Below are 15,854 nucleotides of genomic sequence, written 5' to 3'. Positions count from 1 at the left end.
ACCTCCCAAAGTGGACAAGAGCACAAGGCTTAGAGGCTGCTCCCTTGAAGCCCTAAAGCCCCATACTCTTGCGCTCCCTCTGGCACTAGCTCTTAACTTGAAATGATGCCCATATGTCAAACAGGGCCAAGAAATTGCTCTTAATTCAAAACACTCTTAAGTCAAGGTTCAACTGTATGACCATCTTGGTTTAAAGTGTAGCACCAGGGAAGATCTGACGAGTGTGACATAAAAGCACACTGATAAGTCAGGAATGTGTTTCTCTGTTGAGGTACTATGTATGGCAGCCTCCAACATTCCGGAACCCCCCTAGTTATGGGGCAGTAGCCCCTTTCTACTCTCTATACAATGCTGCTTCTCGCCTTTTTGAATGCTTAGGTTGGGAAGTGGTCATGGCAGCTGAGGCGGCATTAGTGCTTTCCCTTCTCCTTAACTTATTCAAGGGTCATATCAAAATCCCTAACTGTGGCCCCAAAACTTGCCCTCAATTTATACATGTCAACTTATACATGAGTATATATGGTAATCCTATTTCACTACAAATACATATTCACATATTCCTTTTTCAACTGCACGTCAATTCATACCAGTAAAGATTTAAATAGGTAAATGTAAAAACTTAGTTACATATATTATCATGGGGGTGGGCAGGGGGTTCCTAGAACTGACAGGTTTTTTAAAACCTTAAACATATTCTTGAGAGGTTACATTTTTAGAAAGGCATTACTGGAGGAGCTGAAATACAAACACAGCTGTTTGTAGCATATCTGATGAATTTGCTCATTTAAATTTTTCATTCTAAAAATAGGAGATTAATTCACCCATAAATGCTGTGTCCTATTAATGCAGGTAACCATAGATACCAGTATAAAATTAAGTCAAATAGATTTCCATTTGACAGGTTAGAACTTCAAGCAAGTCAGTGACATAAGTTCATTTAGTGTACGCTGTGTATTCTTATGCCACATATTCATTTATAAAACAAAGCAATTCTCAAGTAAGAGACATTTTATCCTTCATTTGATTATTTAAGTGATAGACGATGCTAACTTCTGTGCTAATAGGCTGATATGCTTCTGAAGCAGTAATACATTATGCAACAGATGGTATGTATCCAAGAAACTGAATATTAACCATGCTATTTAAAAGCGCACACAACCCCTCTAGTATAACGTACAGGTTCAAATGTGCTGCCAAAGCGAGATAATAAAAACCTCTCCCAAGTCCTGTTACTTTAACACAATACTGTCCCTACTTTTGATTGAACAAGACTGATAATGTTGGTCTCGGGTTGTGGAGTGCCAATAAATTGTGTATTTAGGTGGCAATTAGGAACTCGATTACTAGAAAGTAAACCACATAGAACAAGTAGAACTCACTTCTGAATAAATCTATATGGGTTTACACTGACACAAGCATTCCACAAATGTCAATATGTATCAAATAGCTTATCTGCCGCTTGATTACTTTTCAATGTCCTGACTTGCAATAATCTCGAAGAGGAATTTATGATACAGAGGTTCAGATGATGCCATCTCCATTCTGGCAAGTTGATCATCTCAAAACCTTCCTTATGGTTATCTGGCAGCTCCATGGATATGGCTTCGCTAAAATGTCTCCCAGCACTATTCCAAGACAACCCAGATACTAGAAATTGTGTGAATGGTCCTATGGTATAAATCCTTTTTGCAATGGGAGGTGAAGGAATACAGGGCTTTTCCAAATTGTGGACCCAATTTCAAAGCAGTGTGATGGCAACATGTTACAATTACACAAAAAGTTACTAATGGTTTAAAAGTTGTCGAGTTATGTTAACTATTTTGAACTAGAAACAAATCTTAAAAATAACCCCACAAATGGAGAATATTTCATTAGGCCTGATGTGGTGAGATCACCACCTTGTGAATGACCAAAGCTAAGGGCTGTTTGTGCACTGGGAAAGGCACCTAGTGGTAATCACTTGAAACTCTATGCCCCATTATTCCAAGCGGTAAGAGTTTCATTTGTGGGCGGTTTGTGGTTGCAAAGAGATAGTGATTTCAAATGGAGTCCATCTTTTTTAAAACACCTTATAGCAGCGTTTCTCAACCTGGGGTCGGGACCCCAGGAGGGGTTGCAAGGGGGGTTTCAGAGGGGTCACCAAAGAGCATCAGAAAATACATATTTTCTTATGGTCTTAGGAACCCAAATCCCTCCAGTATTTTCTGTTGGTCATGGGGGTTTTGTGTGGAAAGTTTGGCCCAATTCTATCGCTAGTGGGGTTCAAGGGCCTCTTTGATTATAGGTGAACTATACATCTCAGCAACTACAACTCACAAATGTCAAGGTCTATTTTCCTAAACAAACCAGTGTTCAAATTTGGGCATATTTAATATTTGTGCTAAGTTTAGTCCAGATGCATCATTGTTTGGAGTCCACAATGCTCTCTGGCTGTAGGTGAACTACAACTCGAAAACTCAAGGTCAATGCCCACCAAAGCCTTCCAGTATTTTCTGTTGGTTATAGGAGTTCTGTGTGCCAAGTTTGGTTCAATTCCATCATTGGTGGAGTTCAGAATGCTCTTTAATTGTAGGTGAACTATAAATCCTAGCAACTACAACTCCCACATGACAAAATCAATCCCGCTCAACCTCACCAGTATTCAAGTTTGGGCGTATTCAGCATTTGTGCCAAATTTGATCCAGTGAATGAAAATGCATCCTGCATATCAGATATTTACATTACGATTCATAACAGTAGCAAAATTAGTTATGAAGTAGCAACAAAAATAATTTTATGGTTGGGGGTCACCACAACATGAGGAACTGTATTAAGGAGTTGCAGCATTAGGAAGGTTGAGAACCACTGCCCTATAGAATTGATTACCTGCATTATGAACCATGTATCCAAACAATCTATGTCAGTTCTGTGTGACTAGATTTGTACGATACAATATCATGCTGGCTGCCAATAGGTCTGGGACTGTGCTGCTTTTGAGCCCCTCGGGGGCCCCAGCTCCCTTCCAAGTTTTTCTTGTTTTAAACTAAATATATCACTCCATGCCATCTAGCTGACTTTTAGGGTTCTTTAAAAAATGGCCCTTTATAAACCTAAATAAACTCTGAAATGCCTAAAACCGTAATTGGGTTCATTGGCCCACAGGGGGCACTTCATCAGTAGTTGCTTACACACTTGGTTTAACGGAAATAGTGTCTTCACATTTGATGGGGTTAGTTGGTACAGGGTCCCCATGAAAGTGAAAAACCGCAAATAAAGAAATAGCTAATTTTTTACCTGAAGGAACACCTCTCAACGAATTTCTAAGTTTTCCAGTACAACTCTATGGCTGACATCAGCTGGAAGCTGACCACAGATTTGCACTTGAGGACCCAGAGATTCCTAGAGAACTATATTCTCTGGAAATCTCTAGGTCCTCCAGCATGACCAGAGAAAGTTGATCATGGAGTCACACTGGAGGAACTAGGGATACCTAGGGAGAATATTTTAATCAAATCTGGGAATAATCAAACCCACAAAAGTCAAAACTGCAACATGTGGAGGGATAACCCTACACATAAAACTTTTAGTCAAAGTGCAAATACTATACTGTTAGTGTGGCAAGGACCTAAATAATTTATGCATGTGATAGCCACAGCAGAAACTAAGAGTTAAGCTGTCAAAAAAGGCTGAAGTTACTAGTAACTGAGAAGGAAGTATTAGTTTGATTGTCATGATTTCTGCCAGCAGGCATGATTTGATTGTGGTTATGCCCTGCTTATTTTAACATGTTATTTGTTATGTGTCATGCATTCGTGTTTTCTGGTATGGCCTCTGGCTGATGTAGTAGTTTAATAATTGCATGAAGGAGGCAGAATGTTGTTGCATGTGACAACTATCTTTGGATAAACCTGGGCTAAAGGGAGTTACACCTTACAAGAATTGTTTTAAATGCCCAATCTTCTCAAAACTGACTCCAATGTGCAATTTAGATGTTAAGATTTATTAAGTGAAGAATGAGTATTAGGCCTTTCTGCTGCCCCTCCCTTTCTATTGCCTTCGATGTTTTCCTTTCTGATGTTTTAAATACATATTTTCCTATTTCACTTCTAATTCGAAAATTGTGTTCTAAGGAGGCCAGGATTGAATCACTAAATGCAGCATAGTAGGGAAGGAGGCAAGGAGAAAAATGCCAGGCTGATGTTCATTCAAAATTTGACAAACTATGGTTGAGTCAGGAATATTTTATCAGAAATAGCCCCATTCTTTGCTTCAGTTGTCTTCACATATTAATGACTCAGGCATATTTTCAAGAACTCCGCTATTATAAATCATGGACTGCTTGCATGTTTTGCAATGTATTGTTGGACATTAATATTTCCAGGCCTTCCCTTTTTTATAAGCATGTATCTAGATAGACACTCCACAGAACATTTTCACACACAAATGTAAACCAGAGATTAAATAATCAGGGTAAAAAACAAGGGATGAGGGATGCTGTTACTATTTTGGAAAATGGTCTTGTGCTACTACGGTCAAATTATTTCACTATCATTGTTATTCACTTCCTTTCCCACTGCTAGATTTTCAATATTTTAGTTTTATTAGATTCAAAATCATTCCAAATTCGAAAATACGTAGAATTTTTTAAAGTGTAAAATCCACTATGGACCTCAACACACTGGCCATCAGAATCGCCACACATCATGGAAATCTAGTGGTGCCTGATGGGAGGAACCCATCACACCACATCACCCTGTTTCCGCCAGTTGTTCTCTATATAACATGGGAAACCTCCCATGTTGCCACCAGAAATAGCTCCACATCGTGAGATGGGAGCTGGTGGGACTGTGTCGCTAAGGATGGTGAATCGGTGTATACCACCAAAAAGTACCCCATCTGATGAAGTCGTATGTTACACATACAGTAGAGTCTCCCTTATCCAACGTAAACGGGCCAGCAGAATGTTGGATAAGCGAATATGTTGGATAATAAGGAGAGATTAAGGAAAAGCCTATTAAACATCAAATTAGGTTATGATTTTACAAATTAAGCACCAAAACATCATGTTATACAACAAATTTAACAGAAAAAGTAGTTCAATATGCAATAATGTTATGTTGTAATTACTGTATTTACAAATTTAGCACCCAAATATCACGATGTATTGAAAACATCGACTACAAAAATGCGTTGGATAATCCAGAACGTTGGATAAGCGAGTGTTGGATAAGTGAGACTCTACTGTAACAATGAGAAAATAGATTCCCCCTTTGAACCCTTTCACAGGAGCCTATTTAGTGTATTGATTTGAGCACTGGACTATAGCTCTGGAGATCAAGGCTTGAATTCTTCTTGGAAATGAAACTCACAGGTGATCTCACATTCCCTAGACTTATGGTAAGAACTATGATAAACCTCTTCTTGACAAGAAAATTGTATGACACATTTGCCTTAGGTTGCAATAAATAATAATAATAATAATAATAATAATAATAATAATAATAATGATTCAGTACAACAGCCAGCAGAGTGTCCGCTGTGGACTCATCTTGTTGTGTTTCAAATAATAATAATAATCTTTATATCCTGCTTTTTTCCCTAAACGGGACCCAAAGCGGCTTACATTATATAAAAGCCAGTACAAAACTACAGTGGAGTCTCACTTATCCAACACTCACTTATCCAATGTTCTGAATTATCCAACGCATTTTTGTAGTCAATGTTTTCAATACATCATGATATTTTGGAGCTAAATTCGTAAATCCAGTAATTACTACATAGCATTGCTGTGTATTGAACTACTTTTTCTGTCAAATTTGTTGTATAACATGATGTTTTTGTGCTTAATTTGTAAAACCATAACCTAATTTGATGTTTAATAGGCTTTTCCTTAATCTCTCCTTATTATCCAACATATTCGTTTATCCAACGTTCTGCCAGCCCATTTACGTTGGATAAGCAAGACTCTACTGTATATACATATGTAAAACAATAACCTATAAAAACAAATGTACAATAAGAAATAAATAAACATATTTGGTCTGAAAGGATTTGAAGGCAACAACAAAAACCCTTTCACACTATATAATTATAGTGTGGGCCAAGCTGAGTTTTAGCATAGCAGGTTAATCTTATGGAATCCTGGGATTTATAGTTTAGGAAGGGGCATTTAGAATTCTCAGCCAGAAAACTGTAGTGTGTTACCAAACTAGAAACCCCAGGATTCCAGAGGAAATAGCCATGGCAGTTAACACGGAGTCAAAATGCTGTAGTTGTGGAGTGTGAAAGGGTCTTAGAATATTTTTCACGTGATATTGCCCTCAGCATCTATTTCTGGCACAGAGGGAAATCTTCCATCCAATTCATAGATAGCATTTTAGGCATCCCATTTGAAATAGCAAACATACCACCAGAGCACCAAATTTAACTTCAGCATACTAGCAGATGCAGTGTTTTACCTTGTTGACAGAAACTGTCAAAGCTGGCTCCACTTTAGCTTCTATTTCTTCTGGTGTATAGTAGCAAATGAGCTTACCACCTCTTAGCACGCAGTATAACTTCCTCCAGGTAGTTAGTTTCCCTACCGCTTGCTGTAAGAAGATACATACTGGTTATTGCTATATAAATAATTATTATTGAGCATGATTTTTATTTTGCAGCAACCATATTGTTCAGATGGGGATGGGAAAGATGGGAAGATTGGATACAGTAGTCTCTTCGCATTTGCTGGGGCTTAGTTTTGGGACCTCACTGTGGATATTGAAAATTGCAGATCACATCTCATTATCTCCAATCTATATATATAAAAGAGTGATAGCATCAGGGCAGCGGACAAAACAACAAAACTACAGGCCCCCCAACCTCGAAATTTGACAACACAACCCATCATTCATGGCTCTAGGTTGATACAACAAAAAGAAAAGAAAAATAAAGTCCTAATTACAGGGAGAGGAATAATAGTTTTTATCCAATTGCTGCCAGTTTGAAGGCTAAGCTCCACCCACTTGGTCTCCTAGCAACCTACTCAGCCCAGGGGACAGGCACAGTTAGGCCTCACTTAGGCTTCTTCCACACTGCCTATAAAATACAGATTATCAGATTTTAACTGGATTATATGGCAGTATAGACTCAAGGCTCTTCCACACAGCTATATAACCCATTTAGAATCTTATATTACCTGCTTTGAACTGGATTATCTTGACTCCACACTGCCATATAATCCACTTCAGTGTGCATACTAAACATAAAGACAACCATACAACAGGCATTCAATACCACCACTACCTCAACAATTTCTCACCAACACCACCAGACAACGCCACAGCAACGCGCGGCCGGGCACAGCTAGTATGTACTAAAATATGTAAACAAATGGCAAAATCAAAGTTTGTTTTTTGGAGTTTTGGGGGACGGGGGGAGGAAGGAGAATATTTTCAAGCAGTGGACGACTGAATCCACGGATTGTGTGTGTGTGTGTCAGGAGTGACTTGAGAAACTATAAGTCGCTTCTGGTGTGAGAGAATTGGCTGTCTGCAAGGATGTTGTCCAGGAGATGCCCGGATGTTTTTACCATCCTTGTGGGAGGCTTCTCTCATGTCCCCGCATGGAGCTGGAGCTAATAGAGGGAGCTCATCCACACTCTCCCTGGGTTGGATTTGAACTGGCAACCTTCAAGTTAGCAACCCAACCTTTGAGTCATCAGTCTTGCTGGCACAAGGGTTTAATCCACTGCGCCACTGGGGGCTCCTGTAAAACTGTAGCTGACTGTAATACACAGCACACATTCTTTGCTGCTAAGCACATAGCCAAATTGCCTGCATAACTATGTCATGACCCTCTAATAATAATTTTTCACTAAGGAATAAAGCAAATACACAATGTCATAACCTCAGCCATTTTCTTGATTTTTAAGTGTCCTCAGAAGTAGAAACAATGCGAATAAATTTCTACCACTATTAATAGTATGAATTGCTTCTCCTATACTACCCAAGTTCTCCCCTCCTGCTCTATAAGTTTAGGTTCGAACATCCATTTAGATTGGGTTTTGACAGCTAGGGATTTCTTAATAATGTATGTCCTAATAAGCCTGGAAGAATGATTCATGCTAAAGACTAAGAGACAAGAACTCTTCACAGATAATACTGAATGGCAATAAAGATGCAAAATCTTCTTTAAGGCATAACAATTATGATTAATATGAAAATATGGATGATGCACATGCAAAACAAGCATATCTGGTTGCTTGCTGCAACAAGTAGCAGTAAAAAGAATTACACATTAAAAGAACAGACATCTCTGAAATCAGGCTTATAAAACATTCATTAATTGGATACCTATTACAGGTTCCCAAATGCCTTTGCCTACTCAAACAGTGATGGGGAACAAACTGCCTCCGGGTGAGGATAGGCTGCTAACACAGCTACAGATATTCCTCTCCTAATTCCTTGGTCGGTATATGTGTCATATTCACTTGCATTCCCTCCCTTGGAATTTTGATTATTAATATGTTTTCATCAGCTCCCGTGAGCTTCCTTCAACAATACAAAATAAAACAAGAATTTCTCCTCTCTGCAGGGATTAGGGTAGTTGCTAAAGGTAAAGGTTTTCCCCTGACGTTAAGTCCAGTCGTGACTGACTCAGGGAGATGGTGCTCATCTCCATTTCTAAGCCGAAGAGCCGGCGTTGTCCATAGACACCTCTAAGGTCATGTGACCGGCATGACTGTATGGAGCGCCATTACCTTCCCGCCGGAGTGGTACCTATTGATCTATTCATATTTGCATGTTTTCGAACTGCCAGGTTGGCAGGAGCTGGGGCTAACAGCGGGCGCTCATTCCGCTCCCGGGATTTGAACCTGGGACCTTTTGGTCTACAAGTTTAGCAACTCAGCGCTTTACCACACTGCGCCACCACCAGGGGCCCAGTTAACGTTGCTAATAAGTCTAAATATATTCTTATGCATTATAGTGAGTCCTCAGTACCTGCGGAGTTTCAGGATCTCATGCAGATACCAAAAAACATGGATAATCAATTACTTTATGATATAGGGTAGTTACGGAGGCAGCAATAAACCCCAGTCGCAGGGCACATATTTTCCTCCATATCCAGGGAGCCCACCAGCCCCCCAACTACTGCCTTGGGAATGATCAAGGAGGAACACTAATGCCAGTCAGCATATCCCCAGGGAAGCTCTTAAAAGGCTGAAGAGATGACTGGTGGTCTCATCGGAGTTGAGCACGTCTAGCAGCCAGGGCTTGCCTACTTCTTCACTACTACCTGGTTGAACTATGTTTGCATGGTGAGGTTCCACTTAGAGCCCCGTCCAGCTATGGAGGTGAACGGAAGAGAGATAAGGCATGGGCAGTTCAGGTTACCTTGTTCTCCTTCCACATAAAAATATGCTCACTTTATTAGAACTCTTGAGTTTTATTTTTTCCCCCAAATATTTTGAATTCTCATTGGGTTAAATTTGTGTATCTGCATTCTGTGGATAGGGTGGGCCTACCGTAAACATGAGGGGAATTAGTGCTAGAAATTTTTATTTATTGGTGAGTTATGAGGACAGTCTATATTTTCAATCTGCTAGAGAAAGAAAAATTCATATTGTCCAAAAGACTCTCCATTTTCAGACAGTAAATGGCCGATTTGAATCTCCTTGTGGAGAAAAAATGGGATATAAATAAACATTAATAATAATGATAAAAAAATAGCAACAGTAAGCAAAATGAATTGCTGCTGGGGATAGTAGAACTCTACCCCAATGCTAGGTTTTGCAGTTTGCTTTGATTTTGTTCTCAGTCTGTTTTCTATAGATGTAACAGTGCAGAAGACTGCAGTCCTACAGAGACTTCAGAATGCCCCCCTCCCCAATTCAGATGGGTTAGGTAAAGGTAAAGGTTTTCCTCTGACGTTAAGTTTTGTCCAACTCTGGGGTTGGTGCTCATCTCCATTTCTAAGACGAAGAGCTGGCATTGTCTGTAGACAGCTCCAAGGTCACATGGCTAGCATGACTGCATGGAGCGCCATTACTTTCCTGCTGGAGCAGTACCTATTGATCTACTCACGTTTTGATGTTTTCGAACTGCTAGGTTGGCAGAAGCTGGAGCAAACAGCGGGAGCTCGCCCCACTCCCCAGACTCAAACTACCGATCTTTTGGTCAGCAAATTCAGCAGCTCAGCAGTTTAACCCACTATGCCACCAGGAGCTCCCCTCAGATGGGTTATTTCCAAGTAATAAATCTCAACATCAAAGAGTCTTAGGCATAGGATTCTATTCTTAATATTCAATATGTCTTTACACTTGTTGATTATATCCAGCTCCTGCATAACCGCCTTTCCAAGTTTTGTACAATTTTGTTTTAGTGTGCATTTTAATTAAAAGCCACTAAATATGTTTCTACCATACAGCAACTTTTATTATTGTCTTTAAAAAACATTGCCACAATTATGTTTTGATGCACTACTGTTTGCATGGGAGCTATTTTCCTGTGCTGTTCCGATGTTGCTATGGTAAACATCTAAAAGTGAGAAATGGGTTAGGGCAAATCATACAATTTCTCTGCTTTTCTATCAGACCAAAAAGCACTGAAGCTATACTCCTGGCCCTGCTAATTTGAAAAATAGTTGGGGGCAGGGAGCATAATATTTGGATAATTAAAAACTTCACTTTGAAAACTGGTACTTTTTATTACAGATTTGTTTACTAAACATTATATTTCAGTATTCTAACAAATACATTTTCAAAATGTACAGTTGTGAAGAATCAAGAAGCCTTTCCTGAAATGTTCAGCAATGGCTGCTACTAAATAGCTTCAGAAGAAAATGTGGGGCATCCTCAAAGACATGTGCAATCCTCTAAACCTTAAGTGGAATAGTTTTAACCTCAAACGAATGTTTGTGTCTCTGTATGCGTGTGGCATTTATTCTTAGATAGCAACATATTTTAAACACAGTTTCATTCATCTATGTACTTTTATCAGTACTCAGTACCTAAAAACTCTTAATTTTGAGTGGATTTGAGACACATTCTGCCTTTGCAATTGAAACAGTTCAATTCCAAGAGTAATTTTCTTCTGTCTAAGATGGGCAGAGACGCCCTCTGCCAGTCAAGAGAGTCTCTGCCAGTGGATGGATGGATGTGTGCTTTTGAGGCCACAAAAACTCAAAGTGACAGTTCTGCCAATGGAAATGTTTTGGCTCGATGCATATAAGCTCTGAAATAGGGTGTTTTGGGGAGACAGAGATGGCTTTGGATTCAGTGCATTTAAAAGCCTTGCATTTGCTTGAAAAAGGGTCTTGTAGCACCTTAGAGATTGAGAAAATGAAGTAGGTAGCATAAGTGTTCATAGTTTCAAGGGAAGGGAAACTGAGGGAAAATAGAATTACTGGCAAAAAACCCAGCCTTACTGTTTATATGTTGGACAAGTCTTTTGATGCTACTGCAGCTCCATATGAAACCTCTCTTTAACATTATTATTGCTGCTTCTCAGCACTGAATAGTTATTAGTGACCCAGAAAAGAAGTATCTCCTCACACTCAGAATAAAAACCATCAAAGTCAAAACAGTAATCAAAGGTGTCAATTTAGGCCCCTTCTACACTGCCATATAAAATCTAGATTATCTGCTTTAAACTGGATTATATGGCAATGTAGACTCATATAATCCAGTTCAAAGCAGATAATGTGGGTTATCAAATTTGAAAGTTTGGATTATATAGTAGTGTAGAAGGGGCTTAACATCAATTAATAAATCTTAAGTCTCTTTTTGAAAAAAAAAATCTCACCTGTTGATTAAGAAATCCAGTCATCATATCATCAGTCATGCAGAATGGCTGGCCAACTAAACGACAACACATGTTGCCGTACAATGGAAGCCAAAAGGACGATTCCTCTAAAAAAAAAAAAGCCAGGGCAATTTGATAGATGAATATTGAGTTCTTAGGATTGTGAGAAATCATTTTGCTCAACATTTAGTGACTTGTGAATTTGTTGCCTAGCAAGAAATTCCTACTGCAGGATGACAGGAAGGAAGCCAAAAACCCCACAGACTCCTTGAGCACCATGCTTTGGACAATGAAGACATTTAGGTAAATTAGGGTAATTTTTACTCTTTTGGCATACTTAATTGCCTGCTTAATCTCTTCAAACATTCCTGTGCCAAGTGCATCCAAAGAAATGACTAAAATTGCAAATCCAAATCCATCCCCAGTTTGGCACCTCATTTAATTGTCATATGTTCTGCCTGGTCTATAGGTCAGCAACTATACAGTGGAAGGAGCCAAATTTGACCACCATGATCCTCCCCAAGGGCCACATTACCATATTTACGTTCATGGGAAGTGACTTTGCATCATTTCTAGGAACTGATCTCATGTCATTTTGAATGATTTGAGGTCAGAAGTCGACTTGGGATTTTACCACTATAGGCAGTCCCTAAGTTACAAACATCTGGCTTACAAAAATGCAAAGGAAAGAATGGAGGGGAGACAGCACAAAGTGGGAGAATCCTACCCCCAGGAAGGGAAATTCACTCCTGGAAGAGTTATTATCATGCGGAAAAGGTGTCTCCATTGAAGCCTTATCCCCAACCCTCATTACCACAGCAAGCTAAATTTTTCAAAATCCAATTATCATAGGAACAAAAAGTGAGGTGAAATCTTCACAGACAGTAAAACAAACACCACGGGGGTTTGCTCATTAGACCGTATTCTCAAGTAATTACGTAAAGGGTTCCAGCATAGGCAGGGAAGGTGAGCAAAGGGTGCTATCCAAAGCTGAGATATATAGATATACACACATATATATATATACATGCACACACACACACACACACACACACACACACACACACACACATTTAAGTGGTGAAATCACTCAAAAATCTGTAAGTTTTTCTTTGAGAGTTCACCTGGAGGTAGGAGGCTATACATTTGCTGTCCCTGTTCTACAGTTATCATGAAGTTTCATTAATCAAAAGAATGCTTTGTTCTCTACCTTTAGTGAATTACTGGTTTTTGTAGCTCACTACATGTAAAAGCAAAAAATCTAAAGGGAAAAGTATGTTGTCTAGCCTAAAATGTACTTGGATTTCTTAGGACAGTAATGTTCTAATCTAGTACACTAGACTAGAACAGCACTGTCCTGAGAAATCCAGGATGAGGTCATGTGCATTTAGAATTATTCTAAGATTCTGATCCAGAATACAATGGTATTAGAGTAACTATGGAAATGTAATCATGTTTACATGACTGGAATCACCATAAGTTAAAGCAAGTACATCAACATGTTCCATCAGACGCAGAAATATTATTGACTCTTCATATAAACAGTATTGAGAGTTAATCTTCCTTTTCTTATCAGTATTGTCATCACTCTGCTTTCGCAACTTATGTATACTATAGCTCACTTCTCTGCTGATGCTGGAACCCTTCATGCAATTACTTGAGAATACAGTCTAATGAGCAAAGTAGAACTTTTTCAAACAGGATGGAGGTTTCTAAAAATATAAAACAGCAGGCAGAGAAGGGGAAGTAAGAGAAGAATGATGCTCTAAGCGTAAGTTCTCTTCTTCCAAAGTCTGGTAAGTAACAGAAACAAAAGTTTCTCTCTTATTCACTATGCACTGATTATTAGAAAAGGGAGCAAGAAAAAATAATAACATCAATTTCTGATAATTCATTTAAAAATAGTATAGAACACTAGCCAATTATCAAATATGGGAATGGGAATAAGCTCAAGATGTTTGCATTGTGGGGCAAATAAAGGGTGGTACACCCACATGTGGTGGAAATGCCCAAGGACAATAATTTTCAAGGGAAAAAAGTAAACTCCAATTCACGTAAATATGGACTTCATTTTAATAGGAATACTTGGGAACATAAGAATAATGCAAAAACCAAAATTCATTTAGATAAATGGTTTTAGCAGGCAAGGAGCTAATAGCATGGGATGGAAAGATGAAAAAATGGAATATGGAAAACTGGAATAATTATCTGTTTGATCAAGTCAAATCGGACACTATAGCATGCATAACTTGAGATGATGTGCAGAAAGAAAAGACAGAAGAAATTAAAGAGAAATTGTTGATCTACATGGAAGGGATAGAAAGTGGCGAAGCCAACACAAATATTGTACAAAGACTAAGAAAATCATGTTCACTGTTAAAGATTTATAGAGGAAAATATGGTAGGGATATGGGGTGGGGGTGGAAAGAGGAAAAAAGAGGGGGGAAAGTGAAAAGAATAATAACTTTGTAAAATAAATGAATAAATAGTATAGATAATATAATAGATAATATTAAAATGCTCCATTATATATAATGAGTATATGCAATAGCTTTCTATTACCTATTCAGATTGTGTTATTATGTACTTGATAAAAATACTTTAACCTCTACACCTGACTGTTACCAAACCAAGTTAAATTATTCTGCCCATAGCTCATTTCCGTTATTAAATACAAGCTTACCATTTGTCACAACAGTAAGGCTGTGGGTCTTGAAACTGTCCTCAACACTCTCCAATCCCAAAGACGTATATGCCAGCAAGCCATATTTTGCACCACTGTTGAAGATAAATGATGTATTATTTCAGTAATGTGAACAAAGGAACTGGTTTCATTAGAAAGTTCAATCAATTCAAAGACCATTTGATTTATCCACTCTTTACGACCACCCTGTGATGAAAGTTCTGGAGCTGCATCATTGAAAAAGGCTAATTTTTAGATGGTCCCAAACTTCACTTCCAAGTAACCACTGACAAGCATTAACAGTCCCATCTGTGTGTGCTTGGAGAGTTTTGTCCCCTAAGCAGCAATCTCTTTCCTTTTTCCTCATGTTAAGATAAATGCTATTATTTCAAATTACCCAAGGAAACTTTGCCTCTTTCCAAGGCATTCTAGAGCAGTCAGTCTTTTCTAGCCACAGGAATGATCACATAAATAATACTTCCCATCCAAACAACATTATCCTATTCAGCTTCTGTTCTCCATTCCAGTTAATGGAATATTATTTAAATAGAGATGGAGAGATCATGGTAGACCAAACTTTTGTTCAGAAGCTTATGATAAAAGTGAGCAAAAACCATTTGCCTTGCAGCTGGCATTTTTCAGCATCTTTTGTTTAGATTAAGCTTCTGTTTCCCCTGTTTTTGTGTAGTTTTATTAAAATTTGCAAAAAGAAAGGAAGCTTTCTGGCTCAGTGCAAAGGATCCAGCTTTTCATTCATTCACAACTGATAAACTGGCTTGCCTAAAACAAAGCGCATTTCGCCAATGTCATTTGCTGTTGGGGCAAGTAAAACTTCAGCTCTAATAACATTATTTTAAAGTTTATAGGTTTGAATGGTCCTTTCTTTACTCCTCTTTCAGTGTTTGGAGACATTCCAGAAGAATTTGGGAGTTCCCAAAGCATACCTCTCTATAAAAAAGAGCCCTGAGATGCCCCCTCCATCATCAGGTGGTGAAAGCAAAGGTAGTAAAGATGATCCAGGAGAGCGAATGTCATTGACCTCTGTCTCTACATACAATTTATAACTTTTAAAATGATGATTAACAATTTGTGTGACCTTTAAATGTTTGTGTTTGGCAATATAGTTAATTCTTGTTTTCTCTCATTAGAAATATATACAGAAAGGCTGACTTAAGTCAGTGTTCTGTGGCTTATGTAAAGAGCGTAACACTTGAACAAGCTCCATTCTCTCCCTACAGCTCATTTTTATTTGTACCTCCGAAGTCTCCCACACTGAGTTGTTATCATAGGGTAATGATTACATTTGTTTCACTTATTACCCAGAGTAAATATCACTGCTGTGCAATTTCCATTAGCACATTAAGGGAGGGAAAAAAAATCTCTGAACAGCTGAAAACAAGGTGGTGGTT

The 15,854-nt window shown here is 38.5% G+C and overlaps 1 protein-coding gene across 1 annotated transcript in view; it reads right to left on the bottom strand.

Annotated features, from left to right (window-relative positions):
* rtkn2 (rhotekin 2) overlaps positions 1-15,854 on the bottom strand; it is a 54,746-nt gene that overhangs the window by 12,195 nt on the left and 26,697 nt on the right. The window contains exons 7-9 of the mRNA XM_008114759.2: positions 14,446-14,540; positions 11,763-11,869; positions 6,438-6,569 (exon numbers count right to left, since the gene is read on the bottom strand). Of these exons, the coding sequence (XP_008112966.2) occupies positions 6,438-6,569; positions 11,763-11,869; positions 14,446-14,540 (334 nt within the window). The remainder of the gene's footprint in view (positions 1-6,437; positions 6,570-11,762; positions 11,870-14,445; positions 14,541-15,854) is intronic.

This window comes from Anolis carolinensis, chromosome 3 (assembly GCF_035594765.1).
Source record: "Anolis carolinensis isolate JA03-04 chromosome 3, rAnoCar3.1.pri, whole genome shotgun sequence".
NCBI classification, from domain to species: Eukaryota; Metazoa; Chordata; class Lepidosauria; order Squamata; family Dactyloidae; genus Anolis; species Anolis carolinensis.
This window is presented reverse-complemented; position numbering and strand designations above follow the sequence as displayed.